This window comes from Rutilus rutilus (genome assembly GCF_951802725.1).
Source record: "Rutilus rutilus genome assembly, chromosome: 20".
Lineage (NCBI taxonomy): Eukaryota > Metazoa > Chordata > Actinopteri > Cypriniformes > Leuciscidae > Rutilus > Rutilus rutilus.
In genome coordinates, this window is record NC_140225.1 from 23,197,126 (window position 1) to 23,217,983 (window position 20,858).

The 20,858-nt window shown below is 40.2% G+C and overlaps 1 protein-coding gene across 1 annotated transcript in view; it reads right to left on the reverse strand.

Moving 5' to 3' along the window:
* crtac1b (cartilage acidic protein 1b) overlaps window positions 1–20,858 on the reverse strand; it is a 67,099-nt gene that overhangs the window by 26,590 nt on the left and 19,651 nt on the right. The window contains exons 5-13 of the mRNA XM_084391997.1: window positions 15,377–15,533; window positions 13,292–13,426; window positions 13,034–13,179; window positions 9,123–9,259; window positions 7,579–7,661; window positions 6,447–6,547; window positions 5,247–5,415; window positions 598–743; window positions 203–245 (exon numbers count right to left, since the gene is read on the reverse strand). Coding sequence (XP_084248123.1) covers window positions 203–245; window positions 598–743; window positions 5,247–5,415; window positions 6,447–6,547; window positions 7,579–7,661; window positions 9,123–9,259; window positions 13,034–13,179; window positions 13,292–13,426; window positions 15,377–15,533 — 1,117 coding nt within the window. The remainder of the gene's footprint in view (window positions 1–202; window positions 246–597; window positions 744–5,246; window positions 5,416–6,446; window positions 6,548–7,578; window positions 7,662–9,122; window positions 9,260–13,033; window positions 13,180–13,291; window positions 13,427–15,376; window positions 15,534–20,858) is intronic.

Genomic DNA, 20,858 nt, shown 5'->3' on the forward strand with positions numbered 1-20,858 from the left:
AATCTGAATATTCAGCAGCCATTAATCCAGCCTTCAGTGTCACATGATGCTCTATAAACCATTCTAACATGCTGATTTATATATTTTGTAATTGACATTACTCTTGCTTTGTCCACCATCTTTCATTTTGTCATCTTGTTGGAATCCATTCTGGGATTTAGGCTTTACGGGAGGTTAAAAGTCACAGAGCTCAAATACTTACCAGTGCAACGGCCGTTTTCGTTGACCTCAAATCCTGGTCCACACTGTGAAAATAAAGAGCATTTATTGAATACAACAATTAGACTTCTCAAAGAAAGAAAGAACACATCATTGTTTTCTCCAGAGCTGCTTTATAGTTGAATTGAACTCATTCCATACTGATGAACTTTAAACAGTTATTGAACCGAACCGAATCAACACTGAACTGATTTCAACTGAATAATGATTGTTTTGTATTGTCTTTTAGAGCTGCTTTACAGCAAATTGAATTATGTTTACATCATTGAATTATTTTCCTGTTTATCACTGTAAAGCTGCTGTGAAAGGATCTGTATTGTATAAAGAGCTATATAAATAGAGGTGACTTGACTTGACTTGAGTATGACAGGTATGTACCTCGATCTCCAGCGCTGGGGTCGCCTCCTCCTCATTCTCAGGGTAATAGATCTCCATCACTTTGTTCATATCACTGGGCTCCAGAGGCCTAGCCACAGAACGTCCATCTGGCCAGAAGACTTCCACACTGGTGGCCACATCTTTCCCTGTCAGGGCGGCAAAGAAGCAATCCTTTTAATACTTTACGAACAGTCTGCCTTTATAACTTCCCCTCAGGCTTAGGAGACATAATGAATGATTTATTTTCTTAATGTACAGCTCTCCATGGAAAAATACCATTCTGGAGAAAAGGCCCTCCCAAGAAGTTTCTCGGCAAAAGCCAGGTTGGAATAGGCTCTGGTTTGGCACATGCCATGTAGACTCTTAAACAAATGCACAAGAATGTGTTCAGTCTCAGCTGTGGGCAGCAACGTGAGCAGCGAGGCCTGAATACGTCTCATTTGATGTCGGCAAGCCCGGTTTCTCATGACTGCCGGTGTGTGGGGTTCACAGGCCAGAGAGTTTCTGGCATAGCAGACACTGAGGCATTACAGCAATGAGGCTCTCATATGCCAGACCGATGAAATCTGTCTGTTGTTCAGTGGATGAAATAAGGAGCCATATAAATGGCACGGTGGTTGGAAAGCACTTCATTTAAGAAGGTTTACAGCGGCATCCATTTACTGACTTCAATCTGATTGTCGAAGACACTTTCTCAGACACAGGGCGACAGCAATTAACAAGGCAGTTAGAGGAGACTGTCATAGTGATCATGAATGGAGAGATCATCCATTAGAAATGAATGTGGTGGAGGAGGAAGGCAGAAGTTCAAAGGAGCAGAGATGAGGAGGGACAGGGTGGGCTCTAGACTTTCCTTCCATTATAGTCTTTAGTCAAGCAGGAGAGAAGCTGACCGCCTTCCCAGTTCTTAATTAAAGTGACATTTCTTAGGTAAACAGATCCACTGGGCTCCTGGCATGGCCCGGACTGGCACAGGTGTCTCTTCAAGACAAAAAGCATGACATTTCACCAGCGCTTACTGAAAGACAGTTTAGTTGGGGAAGACACATTGGGCATCTGTTGGGTTTTTATTTAATGAAGGGGTAACACTTTGCAATAAGATCTCATTTATTAACATTAATTAATGCATTAACAAACATGAACTAACAATGAGCGACATTCTTACAGCATGTATCACCTTTGTTAATGTTAAAGGTGCAGTGATTTCTCAAAACTGCTGTTGAACACTGTTGATTTTTTAAATCAACCCAAACAAACACACCCCTCCCTTCATTGCTCCGCCCCCAAAATGCACGTACACTCAATGCAAGAGTGTCTTTTTTTATTATTATAGCAGATGTGAAGCAAGATAATGCTTTGTGAAAAATAAAGCAAAGATGACGAACGAATGAAAAGGAATATACAAGTAAGAGATTATTGATATTCGCCCGCACCACACAAACTCCAGACATGACACTCAAAACCAATGTTACTCACGTATGGAGCAGAAACAACGCAAACCTTAGCACTGAAGGCCGTTTTAGGCCTTCCCACTTAGGTCTCTGCAGCACTGGAAAACTTTTCTAATATTAACATGGGTCCTAAAGCCCTCCTTTTGGCTATGAAATTCCTCAGACCTATTCTCTTTTATAATGTCTCTCAGCCATCTCTCTTTCTAAAGTCTTTCTTGAAATTTCCCTCTAGCTCACACTCTCTCCTCCCCCATCATGAGCGGACACGCCCCCTACTGCTGATTGGCTACAAGTTTGTTGTGGTGCGCGGTCAGACCCACTTTCAACAGTGTTTTTTAAAAAATCACTTACTACACCTTTTAATATAAAGGCTCATGTTCATGTTAGTTCACAGTGTATTACCTAAAGTTAACAGACAAGTTTTGATCTTAAAAATGTATTAGTAAATGCTGGGATTAACATTAACTAAGATTAATAAATGCTGTAGAAATATTAATTGTTAGTTCTATCATGACCACTCTCAGGAAGATTTTTACGCATGGTAATGTGAATGTATTTGGCGGATTACACTCACCTAAAGGATTATTAAGAACACCATACTAATACTGTGTTTGACCCCCTTTCGCCTTCAGAACTGCCTTAATTCTACGTGGCATTGATTCAACAAGGTGCTGAAAGCATTCTTTAGAAATGTTGGCCCATATTGATAGGATAGCATCTTGCAGTTGATGGAGATTTGTGGGATGCACATCCAGGGCACAAAGCTCCCATTCCACCACATCCCAAAGATGCTCTATTGGGTTGAGATCTGGTGACTGTGGGGGCCATTTTAGTACAGTGAACTCATTGTCATGTTCAAGAAACCAATTTGAAATGATTCGAGCTTTGTGACATGGTGCATTATCCTGCTGGAAGTAGCCATCAGAGGATGGGTACATGGTGGTCATAAAGGGATGGACATGGTCAGAAACAATGCTCAGGTAGGCTGTGGCATTTAAACGATGCCCAATTGGCACTAAGGGGCCTAAAGTGTGCCAAGAAAACATCCCCCACACCATTACACCACCACCACCAGCCTGCATAGTGGTAACAAGGCATGATGGATCCATGTTCTCATTCTGTTTACGCCAAATTCTGACTCTACCATCTGAATGTCTCAACAGAAATCGAGACTCATCAGACCAGGCAACATTTTTCCAGACTTCAACTGTCCAATTTTGGTGAGCTCGTGTAAATTGTAGCCTCTTTTTCCTATTTGTAGTGGAGATGAGTGGTTCCCGGTGGGGTCTTCTGCTGTTGTAGCCCATCCGCCTCAAGGTTGTGCGTGTTGTGGCTTCACAAATGCTTTGCTGCATACCTCGGTTGTAACGAGTGGTTATTTCAGTCAAAGTTGCTCTTCTATCAGCTTGAATCAGTCGGCCCATTCTCCTCTGACCTCTAGCATCAACAAGGCATTTTCGCCCACAGGACTGCCGCATACTAGATGTTTTTCCCTTTTCACACCATTCTTTGTAAACCCTAGAAATGGTTGTGCATGAAAATCCCAGTAACTGAGCAGATTGTGAAATACTCAGACCGGCCCGTCTGGCACCAACAACCGTGCCACGCTCAAAATTGCTTAAATCACCTTTCTTTCCAATTCTGACATTCAGTTTGGAGTTCAGGAGATTGTCTTGACCAGGACCACACCCCTAAATGCATTGAAGCAACTGCCATGTGATTGGTTGATTAGATAATTGCATTAATGAGAAATTGAACAGGTGTTCCTAATAATCCTTTAGGTGAGTGTAGATCTGCTACACTGCTGCTGCTGCTGATATTGCTGCTGCTGTTGATTATTTCTGTTGTTGTAGATTATTATTGTCGCTGCAGAACAAGCACAGGGACTTACTACTGCCAATACAAACACTGATGCGCTGCTGTGGCATGTAAGACATGCTGCTGCCGCATAAATAGCATACAATTATTTCTAGCAGATCTATACATGTGGAGCTGGGGAAGGTTTCAGATGGAACTGCTTTAGCAGACTCTAACCAGCTATTTAAATGTTGAGCAAAAAGCTTATTGGCTGCAGATGTGACAGGAACTAGCTTGTGCCATGTAGTAAACAATGTAAATATCATCAGGTTGCGCCATCTAGAGTTTCATGACAGAACTTGGTATTTCATGTTAACTAATGTAGTTAACTAATGAAAGATTATTATAAAGGTTCACTAACAAAATTGTGTAATACCATGGTATTTAATGAATGAATGTACATTTAAAATTTTAGGATTTCTTAGACATGCATTTGTGACAGATTTGTGACACCATACTGTAAAGTATGACTAATCCAAAACATAACTGGGAACTTCATTAAGAACCAAAATCCCATTGTGAGATGATATAAAGTATCAAATGTGACATACAATCGCAATCGTGATAAATAAAGATGCAAGTGTAAGATATAAAGTCGTAATCGGAGACAAAGTCACCACTGCAAGAAATAAAGTAAAATACTCTAAGGCAGAAAACGGATTTCTTTAATCTGATAGCATAAACTGTATTATGGATTTACTTTTATAGTGTAGACATTTGACATCAATTTACAAACACTCTTACTGATAGAAACATTGATGAGAGGCCTGAACACGTACACACATATTTACGAGCCCTCGGGGTGATCCTGTGGGTGATCCTGTGACCACTGATGGCTATCGTTTTGTTTTTCACAGCACATTCAGAACAATTCAAGCTTCCAGCTGGCAGCCTATTCCTGCCACAAATCCATCTGAGAGCTCCCAGATGAAACCATGTGCCTCGAAGCATCTGTAACACGGCCGAGCCGTGGGGAAAAGGTCCCGGTCCGCTGCCACTGGCTGCTGCACCTGCAGGCTTCTCTCCGGGCCTCCAGTCTATGAGGATATTTAAGGAGCCGGCCTCCACGCAGAGGATAATGTTACTGCGACCCAAAGCCCCCCACTGAACATGACCTGGAGTTACATCATAATTGTTTCTCTGTAATGAGTCAGCAGAGCGAATTTTTGTTTTCCCGCTGCTCGGCGACCCTGTACATTTCCGAGATGGTGGATGTACTTATGAAATAGATATATTACAGGTCTGGTCATTTTCATAGCTGTTTCTTTCTTAATGTCATTTTCCCGCAAAGATTGTTTAGGCAGACTTTTTAGGGAAAGAGAGTGGAAAAGAAATACATACCTAGTCCAAAGTGAGCCACTGGCTCCATCTCGCACAAGTACCCTGATCCTCCGTCTATAATGCGTGTGTGAGGGCCGTTTCTCTTGGTGTAGACGATCACCTTTGCCCCACGAGCAAAAGCCCCAAACTGTGTGCGTGGAATCACACGGAGCCATTTATTAGTTGAGCCCTGCAATGAGAAATCAACAAGTTATAAACTCAGTGTCAGAACAACAATGTAAAAACTTTCAGATGTTAAAATGAACCAAAAATGCAAAACATACAAAAAGTACAAATTAGATCTCTTAAAGTCACTATGAAATCAAAATCGTTTTATGGAGTATTGCAGTATTTATTATAAATGATGTATCTGAATAAATATGAGGGCATTTTTTTATTAAGTAACTTCCCCTCCCTCTTGTAACAACATCTCTTCTCTTCTCTGATGAAGTGTTTACTGGCGTGAGGGCAGGACAACCTGTCACTCACAGGAGATCAACTTACTATCAACAATACAATAAATTCCCAATGGATAAAAAAAATCAAGTCCTGCCCTACATTTTTCCTTATTTAAAAAGCCATTTTACTCTGACATGAACGTCATAATAGGGAAGACAAACACAACTTTCATTTCATGCCGACTTTAAATATCTCAATTGTCTCTCCTCAAGATCAAAAGGAGATATTTTGTGTGAGAAATTATTCCAAGATAATTTGCCAAAAGTCAACGATTTCAAAATGAACACAAATAGTTCCATCACATTCTTTCTAGACCATATTATCTGCTCTATGCTATCCACATTCATGTTATACTGTATCATACTCTTTTATACAGTTGTCTCATTTGCAGATACTGTACTTTCACTTATCCTAAGGAATTTCAGGAGACAAAGTTGAGACAAAGTTGATAAAACCAAGTGTAAATGATTTCACTGATTTTCCGAATAAGAAGTCGCCCCCCTACACCCTCAAATAGGGCACTATTTGAGGGGGCAACCATTTGTAGTGGTGTCCGAAACCATAATGAATGTCATCGAGTGCACTCATTCTATCCCACATTGCACCGCAATAATGAGTGTACAACCAATGTATGCTCAACAGCTGTCCGAACTCACTCACTCGTTTTCATTCACTCCTTCAAGTGAACTGTATTAGTAGACTAAAGTAGGGTATAGCGAATGAGGGTATAGGGGGCAATTTTGGATTCAGCCATGTTCTCACCTGAGTGACTCGATACAATGAAATGGGTTGAGCCGCACTTTCCCCGTGTGTAACCAGAAGATCCAGCTGTCCATCTCCATCAAAATCAGTCACAGCTGCTCCTAAAATTACAGATCATTCTGCTCAGAAACAGCTGTAACAAATGTTGTTTCAACATCTCAGTATTAATACTGTGGTTTTCTAATAATGATGATTCAGCTGTGAGTGGTGACTGCAAATGTCAGTAAATGACCAGGGTGCAACTCATGACTACAGTCACATAGAAGCCTGGATTTATAATGCCATCTAGTGGTAGAGGATAACCAAGATTAAGGTTTGAAGAGACACTGAACCATTCCATAACTGCACAGTTTAGGTGTTTTGTCCATCTAACACACGTAAAACTCATCATCTCTTCATTACCTGAACTGAGTGTGCCTAATTAATATACACTACTGTTCAAAAGCTTGGGGTCGGCATTTATTTGATTAAAATGCAGTAAAACACTAATATAGCGAAATATTACTTTTTTCTATTTTAATATATTTTAAAATGTCATTTATTCCTGTGATGGCAAAGCTGAATTTTCAGCATCATTACTCCAGTCTTCAGTGTCACATGATTCTTCAGAAATCATTCAAATATGGTGATTTTGTGCTCAAGGAATATGTCTTATTATTAACAGAACTTATAGAACTGCTTAATATTTTTGTGGAAACTGTGATACATTTGTTTTCAGAATTCTTTTATGAATAGAAAGTTCAAAAGAACAGCATTTATTTGAAATAGAAATATTTTGTGACATTATAAATGTCTTTAATGACAGTGGTTGACAAGCGAGCAGGTGGTCCTTTGATACTGTCCAAAATGCATCAAGATGGATTAGAGTTTACATAAGAAATATGATGTGGTGATATGCAGTAAAACAACACAAATGTGAATACATTAACATTGTCTTTTTAATACATTTTTGACAGAACACGCTCCTCAATTTTTTATTAAGAAGCGAGTATTTTTAAACAAGCTTTGGGTAAATTACCAAGTTATTTTAAGGGGAAAATCTAAAATTTACGATTTGTAAAACTCATAGAATGGATTTACTAAATAAACAGTCTTTAATTTTGAAGGAATGAAAGAGCCAAACCCTTCATACCGGTTCCCCGTCCCTCTGGTTCCGCGGCCTCCCCGATATTCAGCTCCTCGATCTGTGGATCTCCGTGTTCTCTCCGAGAAACTCTGCCATGGTAGAGATTAATTACTTACTGACTTTGCCTTTTGGCTTGAGAGAGCTCCACACAATGGAACAGTCAAAGATAAATGTACCTTGTCAGCTGCATGTTATACAACATGTCTCAAAGGAGATATTCATTTACAGGCTCATGAAATCCCAGCAATATTGATTCAGTTAAAACATTTCTGGGGCTGGTAGTTCCTACTTTGTATTTTGATGACTAATAATGCTAACGAAGAGGGTTCTTTATACAAAAAGCTTAAGTCTTTGCTTTCTGGGAACTAAGGTCAAGATTGTTTGAGTTTGGGATTAGGAACAAATTTTAAACAATGTTCTGTTTAATGCTACATCCAGTCTTCTCATTAGAAAGCACTCGCATAAAGAGGTCGGATGTAGGGGGAATTTCCCATCAGGTAAAGTTGTGGTTGGACTGGGTTGTATTTGTGGTCTGGTGGTTGGACTTTCTGGCTTGCCCTGCCGCCTGGGCTTACCACCAAATCCCCAAAATAGAGAAAGAGTTTCCGTAATTATTTCCTACCTTACAATGTAAATGTCAAAGAAATAACTCTGTTACATAATGAAAATACAGTTTTGTGAGGTCTAAATTATTCCAGAAACACAAAAGATCCCTGGGAGCTTATACTTATTGTTTAATTTATTTAATTTTTTTTCAAAATTAAATCTTACTGATATCTTTTATGAACAACAACAAAAAAGAAATAAAAGAAGAATAAGAAGATTTTATCTTTTTTTTTGACCAACGGTATTGTTACTTTTAACTAAAACTCGTTTTCATTAATTGAAATTAAAGCTGAAATAAAATAGAATATAAATTAAGAGAAAATAACCAATTTTGCCCTGACAACTAAATAAAATAAAATAAATAAGTTAAAATATAATAAATATTAAAATTAATAGAACTAGAAATGAAATAAAAATAATAAATTAAAGCTAAATAAAAAAGAAAAGAAAAAAACAATAACTTTATTTTTTTTAAAGTACAAAAAAATCTCAAAAAGTTCAACAAATGAACATATAACATTAAAAGCCAATTCAAAATATTAATAAATACTCTAATCATTTATAATTAATACTAAAATAACACTGGTGACGAGATGTAACGTTCCAAAAACTACAAGAAACGATATTTCTAAATTCCTTATTTGATTTCAGAACTATAAGGGAGGGATGTTTTTAGTGAATAACGACCAAAACGTTCTGTCTGTCCCTCAGACAAAGCTATTGAAAGACTTCTGAAGACTTTAAATATAGCACAAGTCATATGAACTACTGTTATGTATTTTTAAGGCACTTAATTGCCATTTTTGGAGCTTGACAGTACTTAATCACCATTCACTTACACTGTATAGAAACAATCTTTATGTATATTCTGCTAAACATCTCCTTATGTGTTCTGTCCTCTAAGATCTAGCCTATGCATGCCAGTATAGTAGTTTTGTACATACCTAAACAGTCTGTTGGCTGATGGTCCTCTGTAGGCAATGTTGTTGAAAAAAACCTCCAGTTCATTGTCATTATCAAAGTCAGCTACGATGACAGTGCGAACAGGAGATGGCATGGAAAACTTCTGTGTGGCAATGTCCTGTTACAGAGATCAAAAGTTGAAAGCACACTGTTTATATTCTTTACACTTGGGATCAATCCACCAACTAATGGCTCACTTATAATGTACAGTATCTGTCTCTGCAGATTAAACTGGGACAAGAATGTGTTTTTTCCCCCTTCTCTGACAGGAGAATGTCAGCTTTAATATTTGGAGAGTCAGATGTATGATATCTATGATGACATAAAGATCTAAGCTGCAGGTAAATCACAGTCTAAAAACTTCAGGGAGTGGGAGCAGAAAAAAAGTAACTGCTATCGTCGCGCTTCAATAGTGCAGCAACGAGTCATGGAAGAGTTATTGAGCATGCCGGCACTCTCTCAAGTATTAACCCCAATTTTAATTATAGGGCTCATAAAACCTGCAGGTGAAAGCCCGTGAAGTGACCTTCTGCTGTATGGTTGAAGGAGAGGTGATGGCCATCTCTGGACAGGACCCAGAAGAGGAGGTACAGTTGAGCATGAGAGAATACTGATCATCCCATGGATGGATAGATGGGCGGGTGGATGGACAGACGGGTAATTATTTTCATTGAGAGATAGAAGACCGACAGACAGACAGATAGACAGATAGATGTTTATAACTTAAACCCTTATTATAACTAAAACATGCACTTACACTAGCTGGTGGCCTTGTTCAGCCAAAGTTTAATTACCACATGGAATAACAGAGCATCTTAATCACAATGCAATTATACATGGCAAAGGTCACAATACCCTACGCTGATGCACAAATCCTTCTGTAAGCTCTCCCCTGATACATTAACCCAACAACTGACCCCCATAAAACAGCTTCCTGCTGACATTTATCACTGTGCTAAAGAAGCCAATCACTGGTGCAGCGCTAGCACTGGGATCAAACTAAAGCCAAGGAAGGCTTACACACACAACAGTCCAGTCAAACACAATTGTCTGACACACTCTGGTAAAACAGAGCTCCATGACTTACTATTGCTGGAAAATAGATTCAATTTTATGTTCATCCTTCTTGTGTGTTATTTTTTTAAGGAAAAGCTTGCTTACATAGCCTAATTAAACCATTAGTTCAAGATTAGCAGACTTCCAAATTGATTGGCCTCATAGGACAAATTTTTCTCTTAGACAAAAAATAAGATTAAAGAGAGCAGATTGAAATTCTTTAAGACTTCTGCATATCAGATGGCAGTGTCAAAAGTCTCTTCTGCTCACCAAGGCTGCATTTATTTGAAAAATAAAATAAAATGTATATTGTGAAATATATTCTTAAAACTTAAAATAACTGTTTTATATTGATATCTTTAAATTTGATAGATTTTAATGTCACTTATTGCTGAATATTCAACATTATCATTTAACACTTCATTATTATCAATGTTGTACTTCTTAATTTTTAGTTTTTTGGGGGGATTCTTTGATGAGTAAAAGGTCTAAAACGTCTTTTTTTGGGGGTTACTTTTTTCGGGTTACTGATGTAACCCTCATTCCCTGAGGGAGGGAACAGAGACGTTATGTCGACTGACAGATGGGAAGCCCCAATCACCTCTGAGTCTTAGAAAAAAAGGCCAAAGGAATTTGAGAGTGGAATTGACATGCCAAGCTCCCGTTGAGTCGTAACCTACCCAGCGCCCCATGTAAGCCCAGAATGATAATCCTCCATGCCAACGGGATGGAAGGGACAGGGCTTACCATGGAGATGGTCGTAGCTGTTACTTTACATTGTTATTTCACAGAAAGGCTTCTGTTCACAATTCCATTTTTTCAGCCCTACTACAGTCAGACACAGAAGCAGGGCAGAGCAAAGGGAAAGACACAGATTTACTGACAGGAAAACCGTGCCGTGGAAGAATACACATATGGGATTACCCAGGGGGAATCACAACACTAGCCCAGTACAGGTACTCGAGTACAGGGCCTGACGTCGGACGACTCCGCCGCATCTGACTGCCGAAGGATGCTCAGAGGAACTCAATTCAGGATTCAATAAGTGAGGAACTTACCTGGAGAGCCAAGAAGGTGCTCATATCCCCACCCATAGAGGGGAATGGGGCTGCAAGCTAAACACCAAACCAGCGTTCCCACACATTAGCTGTGTGTACCCAACACACGGGAAGAAACAGGCTCCACACGGAGATTGTAGAATCTCGCAAAGTTATTAGGTGCCGCCAAGCCTGCAGCTCTAATGCCCAGGGGAAGGCAACACTCCGAGTGAAGTGAGCCCCGACTACGAGGGGGCACGGCTTGCCTTGGGATTGGTACGCCAAGGCGATAGTATCCACTTTCCAGTGGGCCAACCTATGCTTGGAGACAGCCTTTCCCTTCTGCTGACCTCCAAAGCTGACCAGACAAAGAGCAGCTCAGAGCTTCTGAAACTCTGCATGTGTTCCACGTAAATGGGACACAGCAATTCCAGGGCTCGGTCTACCTCTTCCGGGGTCAGTGTTTGCAAGTTCACATATCTTTGGGAACGTATCTGGGCCGGGGTCTCAGGAAGGTGTGAGAAGAAGCTGACCCGAACTCAAGGCAGGATTCGCTGACTGAAAATGCCTGCAGGTCCCCCACCCTCTTGATGGAAGTGAGCACTGTCTTTAGAGACAAGATCTTAAGCTCAACTGACTCAAGTGACTTCAGTGGCTCAAAGGGAGCTCTCTGCAGGCCAGAAAGGACCACAGAGAGAACCCAGGAGGGGATAAGGCACCGTCTGGAATGATTTAACCTCCTGGTGCCTCTCAGAAACCAGACGACCAGGTAGTACTTCCCTAGCGACTAACTGTCAACTTCAACATGATGTGGTGCAATGGCAGCAACATACACCATCAAGTTGGAGGGGACAGCCTCCGTGCAAACCCTTCTTCCAGGAAGGAAAGCACAGAACCGTTCGGGCATCTCCGGGGTCTTCCTGACGGGAATAGCACCACTCAGCGAACAGACTCCACTTCAAAGCATAAGCTCGTCTGATAGAGAGAGCTCTGGCTTGAGTGTTATTGTCTACCACTGCTGGTGGTAGGCCACTTAAGTCTTCCATGTCCCGTCCAGAAGTCACAATCATGTGGATGTAAATTCTTCGCCCGGAATGTAAATGTTGCGGAGTGACCTGAGCCGCTGCTGACTCCAGAGGAGGAGATGGCGGGTGAGTTGGGAAATGCGACGTGAGCGTACACTCCCATTTTAATCAATTTAATGCATCCTTTCTGAGTAAAAGTATTAATCTCTTTCAAAAATAATACTGACTCCAAACTTTTGAACAATATTGTATTCAAAAAATGAATAAATGAACAGACATTTATCACAACATTCAGACTTGATTCAGTCAAGCTCTCAGCAGATTATAAAATTTCCTGTGTGAGTCTCAGGAAAAAAAGAGGGTCTTCGATCTTACTGTGACTAATTACAATCACTGTGCTTTACCAGCTGAAATGAAGGCCAGGTTGCTGCGCAAACAATAGAACAATGATTAGAGAATAACTGAATACTCTGTTCAGACAGCAGATGTTATTATTTTATCTTCTGTATTCTGGTCATAAGGATTTAATTATGCAGCTTAAAATGTAGGGATCATGTTTTGTTCTGCATTACAAAGATGAAGCCTACCATTCAGAATATATTCACATCTAATAAAAACAAAATTAGATTTGCATTTCCTGAAGGAAATACCAGTGCTTGCAGAGCAGCTAAAGAACAACATTAACGTCTCAGGCTTCGCAAGCACTGTAATAAACTTTTAGTGTCCTCCATTACAGCTAAAAGCATAAGAAAATAGAGATTTTAAAATCTGCACCTTAAACCTTTGCTTGCGATTGTTGCTGAGCTGTAGAAACAGACGATGAGGCCCATTCCAGTTTCCATAGACAATGTCTGTCTTCCCATCTCGATTAAAATCGGCTAACGCCACTCCACGGCCATGCTGCATTGGGTCATCCACCCCTGCGACAACAAAAAAGCTAATATTTCATTTCATATTTGCTGTAAAAGGTTAACAAATTCACCATTCAACACAAAATCATCAAGAAAAAGAAAAGTGACAGCTCTTGCTTACCCGCTTGTACCGCAACTTCTGTAAAGGTACCGTCTCCGTTGTTGCGAAACAGGAAGTTAGGACTGTACTCATTGTCACAGAATATATCAGGTAGGGTCTGACTGAGGATCGGACCGACCACGACCCCCCGTCCCCCTATAACACAAAGCAGAGACGGCCATCATCACCAAAAGCACAGCAGAAATCGTTAGTGGCTTTCCAGCTCATTTCCCCGGCCCCTGCTCACTGCTGCTTTTGCTGACACAGACTCTGGCTGCCCATAATCACATTACAAGGAGTGTGAACATGTGCATTTAAAAAGCTTTCCTTCAACACATCTTGCCCCGCGATCACTATTCTACAGCTTTGACCTCTAGTTGAATTACAGCAGCAAGACAATTTTATTTGTATAGCACTTGTAATGTTTCAAAACAGCTTTAAAGAAAATCATGCCTTAATGTCTATAAGCCCAGCTCTACCAAGCTTTTCTTTATGCTAAATATGAGCATCATATTAACAGCTTTAATGGCTCTTACTCTCAAATCTTTTGAATAACATTGGAGCAGAAATGTGGGAGTTCTTTTATGATATATTTTTTATTTATTTTTTGCAAGATTTCTGATTAAATTATTGTAACATTAGGTACTGATTAAGTACTTGTGACATTGTTGTAGATGGTTAGAAATAATATAAAATAAATTAAAATAAAAACTACTTTTATAATAGAAATGAAATAAAATATAGTGCGGTTGAAACCATACCATGTTTTGTGTCATTTAAACGTGATATGTGAATAGTGTAAGATATGTAAAAAATGAAATATGTGAATAAAATCAAATAAAATGCATTTAAAAACTTAATTTACTTAACTTAACAAATCATTTAAAAACATACTACGGTTAAAACCATTCCATATTTTTTTTATTCATTTTTTTGTCTTTTAAACATGTGACAATATGTGAATAGGCCTTGGAATAAAATGTGAAAATATGTGAATAAAATATGTAAAATATTAAATATGTGAATACAATAAAATAAATAATGCATTTTTTATATAAATGAAATAAAATATATTTTAGTTTAAGCCATTCCATGTTTTGTCATTCAAACATGTGATAATATGTGAAGCTTGCCGAAGTTTTGACACAATACAGAATACAGAATACCTTTTTTTGACAGAATACAGCGTGTTATCTACCCCGAAGTGATAAAATTCTGTATCAAAATGTTAAGGCCAGACAAGTAGTTTAAGGCTTGGTTTGTAGGGAATTACAAACCTGCGCACATACTGTATATTCAAATGCGCATAACTATAGAATTAATTCTTGATGTGCACGTGAGCGCCATCAACGTTTCTCACAGGTTCACGTTTAAAGTCTGTCTAGAGAGAACGATGTCATCTCAGCGGCCTCTAATTTAATGATCCTTGCGACGGAAGTGAATCAATCAAAACTAACTTTAGCTGGAAAATATCATTATTCAAGAACCGCTATAAAGCTAAAACAATCTATGTTACCTTAAATTATCTGTTTGTTACTGTAAAGCCGCTTTGAAACAATCTACATTGTTAAAAGCGCTATATAAATGAAGATGACTTGACTTGACAGAATCCTCCATGCTGAGGTGAGAATATCTTAATTTTGTTGCTACAGTGACATTTCACTCTTGCTCATATAAGAGTGCCTCCCTCGAAACAGCTCTGAACAGTCGTCCAAAGCCCTGCTCTCCCCATAGAGATTAATGGAATGGTTGCTTCATTGAGTAAGTCAGAGCTGAAATACGGCTCACTTGTCCTTGTTCCTTCACATGACTTTCAGTGCAGTAAACAGCTGAGTGGGCCAAAACTCCCATCTCTTTATTCAGCGCTGCCTTCCAGGGCCCTGTTCTCTCTATTACTGGCTGCTTTAGCTGATAAACACTGTCTATAACTCAGTGATTCAAAGCTGATATGAGCACTGAGGTCTACTGTAAATCAGCCACAAGGCAAAAAACCTGGATCCTACAGCTCATGGCCTTTAAAGAGTCCTGGGTAATATATTCACTGTCTGACATCATCATACACTTACACACTCCCGCTCACGCATTCATAAATAAGCGGACATGCACCTGTGAACTTGTTGACTCCTGCCTGCTCGGCCACGTTTGACAGCGCAATGATTCCCTTGGACAGGTCACTTGAACTTTCATCCATTTCAATCAGAGCATGAGGACCTACAGTCCCGCTGGCATAATTGGCAATGTAGATGGAATAACGACCTGTTCCCTTAAAAAAAAAAAAAGTAGAAGACAAAAGCATTAAGTTTTAAGTACAGATTAAGTACAGAGATAACTAATAATAGTTCCTAATAATAGTTCCCTTTCGAGGGAACTCAAACTGCGTCGATACGACACTTTGGGGAATGCCCCCAGCGTAGCGTGTCTCAAGCATGAATGAAATCATTCCAATCCTGATTGGCGTTACATCATGACGAAACATGACGGCATACACGGAAGCTACAAAGGGATGCTGGCACACAACAGAGTTAGCTTTTTGCTCTTCAGCAAGCGCTCTGTGTCAAACTGTCTGTCCTATTTGGGGTTGTTTGTCCCGTAAGAACTTCAAATAAAGATTCTGTGGCTGGGATCTTGCGTTTGCCGAGGCAGCGCGTAGATTTAAGGTCTGCATTGCAATACAGAATCTAGTGGCTCGGATCTCGCATTTGTCGAGGCAGCACGTAGAATTACGGGTCTACTTTGCAATAAAGATTCTGTGGCTGGGATCTCGCGTTTGCAGAGGCAGCGCGTAGATTTACGGTCTGCATTGTAATACAGAATCAAGTGGCTCGGATCTCGCGTTTGCGAGGCAGCGCGTAGATTACGGGTCTACTCTGCAATAAAGAATCGATGTGTACTTGTGATACTGTTTGGGTGCAAGGCATGCACAGTCAGCTCCTGAGGGGGATATTATCTGACTTTGAGAAGTTAGATATTTTAATTCAGCCTACCATCCAGAACAGAAGGAGAGTGTCGCTTCTAGAGGTCCCCCTCAGAGAGCTTGGGACTCTAGGCGGCGCTCTCGCCCACAGCCTCCTGAGAAGACGGATCTGAGGATCGTCATTAAGGCCTGGAAGGCGTCAGGAAAGAGATCCTACTTCCTAAATTCGTTCTGTATGATCAGGGTTACACACAGATGCCTTCATTCCCTGTCCATATGGAAGAAACGTTGGTTCCTGTCCCAAGGCCCAGAGTGGGGGGCGCCATGTCGCCGGAAAACCGTTTTGACAGACGCATCCCTCATTGGCTGGGGCGCGGTCATAGACGTCCACTTTTCGAGAGGTCTGTGGCAGGACTGGCACCATTCTTGGCATATAAATTGCCTGGAAATGCTGCCGGTCTTGAGGGCTCTGAGGAGCTTCCTCCAAGACCTAAGGGGTCACCGCGTTCTGATACGGTCAGACAATGTGCCGGTGTTATCCTATTTGATTCTTCAGTGGGGTCTGAGATCGCGCCCTCTATCCAGATTGGCGCACCAGATCTTCCTGTGGTCCCAGGGGAAACTGTTATCTCTCAGAGCAATGCACATCTCAGGGGACCAGAATCAGAGAGCAGACATCCTGTCGAGGCAGGAGCTGAGGCCCGGGGAATGGAGACTTCACACTGAGGTGGTGAAGTCGATATGCGAGAGGTTCGGCCCAGTGGAAGTGGATTTGTTCACATGTCGAGGGACGTCCCACTGTCCAATGTGGTTTTCTCTCACCCATCCAGCCCCACTGGGGTTTGGTTGCCATGGTACAGATGTGGCCGAGGCTACGCCTTGTACGCTTTTCCCCCAATCGCTCTGCTCCCAGGAGTTCTGGAGAGGGTCCATCGAGACGGGATCAGCCTACTTCTAGTAGCCCCGTACTGGCCGGCCCGAGTATGGTTTCAGACATCATAGCACTGCTGGCAGGCCAGCCTTGGTAGATCCCTCTGAGGGGGGACCTGCTTCCGCAGGCCGGGCGCTCAATATTCACCCTCGACCAGATCTGTGGAAACTTTGGGCCTGGCCCCTGAGGGGGCTCAATATCTAGAGGCTGGCCTGTCGGCTGGAGTGGTTGAGACCATACTCAGTTCCAGAGCTCCTTCCACGAGGAGATTGTACAGCCTAAAGTGGAATGTGTTTCCACTTGGTGTAGAGAGCGTGAGGTGGACCCAGTTAACTGCACGGTTGGCTTCAGTGCTGGAGCTCCTCCAAGATCGCTTCTCGGCTGGTCACTCAAGGTGTACGTGGCTGCCATTATGGCTTTCCATGCTCCTCTGGGTGATGGGCCCCTGGGGAGACATCAGCTGGTCACACGTTTCCTCCATGGGGCTTGGAGGATGAGACCTGCGGCTTGTCCCAGAGTTCCCACATGGGACCTGGCAGTGGTTCTCGAAGGATTGGTCGAGGCCCCCTTCGAACCTCTGGAGGCCAAGAATATTTCCCTCAAGGTAGCTTTTTTATAAGCAATTACTTCTCTAAGGAGAGTAGGAGATCTTCAGGCGCTCTCTATATCTCATGGCTGCCTGGAGTTTGCTCCAGGCGACACTAAGGCTATCTTGCATCCCAGGCTGGGCTATGTGCCTAAAGTGCCATCTAATGTGGCACGGCCTACGGTTCTGCAGGCTTTTCATCCTCCACCTCACATGACGGCGGAGGAAGAAAGAGATTTATGTCCAGAAGTCTTCTTCATGGTAGAAGTCAGACCAGTTGCTGGTGTGCTTCGGGTCACCCAAGAAGGGGCTTCCCGCATCCAAACAGACCATCAGTAACTGGATCGTTCAGGCTATCGCTATGACCTATCAGGTGCGCAGCTTGCCTTCACCTTTGGCCTGAGAAGGGAAAAAGACACTGCGTCCCTTCGCCAGGCCTTCCTCTGCCTGGGAGCGACTTGCTTCATCGCAAAAGCTAATTCTGTTGTGTACCGGCGTCCCTTTGTAGCTTCCGTGTATGCCGCCACATATTACATCATGACGTAACGCCAATCAGGATTGGAATAGTTTCATTCATGCTTCAGACACGCTACGCTGGGAGCATTCCCCAAAGTGTCGTATCGACGCAGTGTCTCGTTCCCTTCTCAGGGAACAAGGGTTACAGTCGTAACCCAAGACGAATGCATGAAAAATACAGTACATTAAGCTTTTTGAAAATTTCTCACAATTCTACATTATGCTAACACAATATACAAATGTTTCTGGGGTGACTTCTGGCACTTTGGACTTAACTATTTCCCTGCCATTGATGGACATTTCCATCATGACTCATGTGTGAGAAAACGCTTCCCCACCATTGAAGGAATCTTTCCGTGTTTTCATTGTTATATGGTAGGGGGTATTATTACGCATCTTCTGAAAGAGTACTGAATCTCCTGATCAAAACACATGCGAAGAAACAGAAACGAGCGATATCATGTGTAATCATATGCATAAAATAACATGATAATCAACATTGAACAGCTTATAAATCAAAACTGCCTAATGTTACTAAATGAAATGTCGAAACCATAAAGAGGAAACGACTGTGACACTTTGGGGGTGTTGAATCCGTGTATTATTTGTTCAGTTGTTTTTTTAATTAATATTGAAAGTAGAAAAATGAGAAAACAGTTCCTTTTTCACTTTTTTAATTTTTTTCCAAAACCCCCCCCAGAAAAACAAGAATTCTGCTAGGTTTTTCGTTCTGATGTAGAAAAATGAATAAACAGCTTGAATATTCACGTGGGCGGGAATGAAATGCCCCTTTCCTCTGATTTGTCAGCTGAAGATCAAACTGTTCCGTCATCAGTTCTTCCTCAGTTCCGCTGACCAGAACATTAGTCCTCCGCTGCTGCAGTTGTGCGGATTCTTAACGTGTTTATTGCAACTACATTTCATCTTTTTCTCATCAAACAACCAGACTAACGAATGGCTAACGACGAATGGCTAATGTCTAACGAATGGCTCGACACAACCCGTACCCGTACCAGGGATCTTCGGCTTATCATTTGTTCAGTCGTTTTTTGATTTAATATTGAAAGTAGAAAAATGAGAAAACAGGTCCTTTTTCGTTTTTTTTTTTTTTTTCCAAAAACCCCCAGAAAAACAAGAATTCTGCTTGATTTTTTGTTTTTCGTTCTGAGGTAGAAATCAAGCAGAATTCTTGTTTTTCTGGTTTTTTTGGAAACTCGATTTACTCCATCAATGTTTCGATCATCGGTCTGAATCCGATCCGGATGTAGTCTTTTTCTCAGCTTTGTCTCAAAATGTTCCTCTTTTTATGAAACTTACCCAAATTCAAGTGTTGATAAAAAAGAATACATAAAGCCAGAATAAAACGTTTTTTATAAAGCGTGTCTGTTCTTTCTATTGCTATATTGCAAGTTCAGCTATTCATACAACAAAATATTCTGGGGGCCATGACATTTTTGTGAAAATGGCGGTGGCTTCAAATTTTTAAAATAAACGATGGCGAGGAAAGAGTTAATGGGTTAGTTCACCCAAAAAAAAAAAAAAAAAAAAAAAGAAAAGATTATTTGTCAACCATTCCATTCATATGGATTAGTTTTACAATCTCTTTATGAACTTTTTGAAGCAAAAAAAGTGGTAGTTGCGTAGAATGTCAATGAAGGGACAGAAATCTCTCAGATTTAATTCAAAATGAATTTTGTGTTTCGAAGATGAACTTAAGTTTTACGGGTTTGGAACGACATGAGGGTGAGTATTTAATGATACGTTTTTCATTTTCAGGTGAACTAACCCTTTAATAAACTTGATATTAACTTTAACTAACCCTTTTCACACTCTCAATATATAATCATGTCCAACAGTGAATATACATGCATCACAGTATATTTTTTTTATTTTTCTCTGAATGTCATAAACATTTCCACAACAGTGCCATTTCCACCACTTCTCAAATGTTGTATTCAATAGTGATTCATTCTGCACTGCAATGGTGAAAGTGGCTTTTAATTATATAAAATCTGATATAATAAATTAAATGATGATAAATAAATAAATAAATAAATAAATAAATAAATATATATATATATATATATATATATATATATATATATATATATATATATATATTAATATTTACATGATATATAAGCCAATATATATATATATATATATATTGGCTTATATATCATGTAAATATTAATTAATACATTAACATAAATCATTTCAGTATTTACAGTAAAAAAAAATACAGTATATCATCATTTAATTAATTAAAAACATATATATATATATATATATATATATATATATATATATATATATATATATATATATATATATATATATATAATGTATTACATAAAAATTATATATATAGCCTATATATATACATATAAAACATTTTATATTTTTATATATATATATCATGAAAGTCCATCTGTCTGGGTCTGTGACAAGGTTGATAAGCAAAAGAGTTTCCAAGACATTTTTGATGTGATCTTCACAGAACATATAAGAAACAAGTTGGAGCACTCATTCATAGAGCATACACACGCACACATACTCACACACCACACACATATTTCAGCTGCCTCCCCTTGGATATTAATTTCACACCCCATTATCAGAAAGATTCCCTGTGGACATG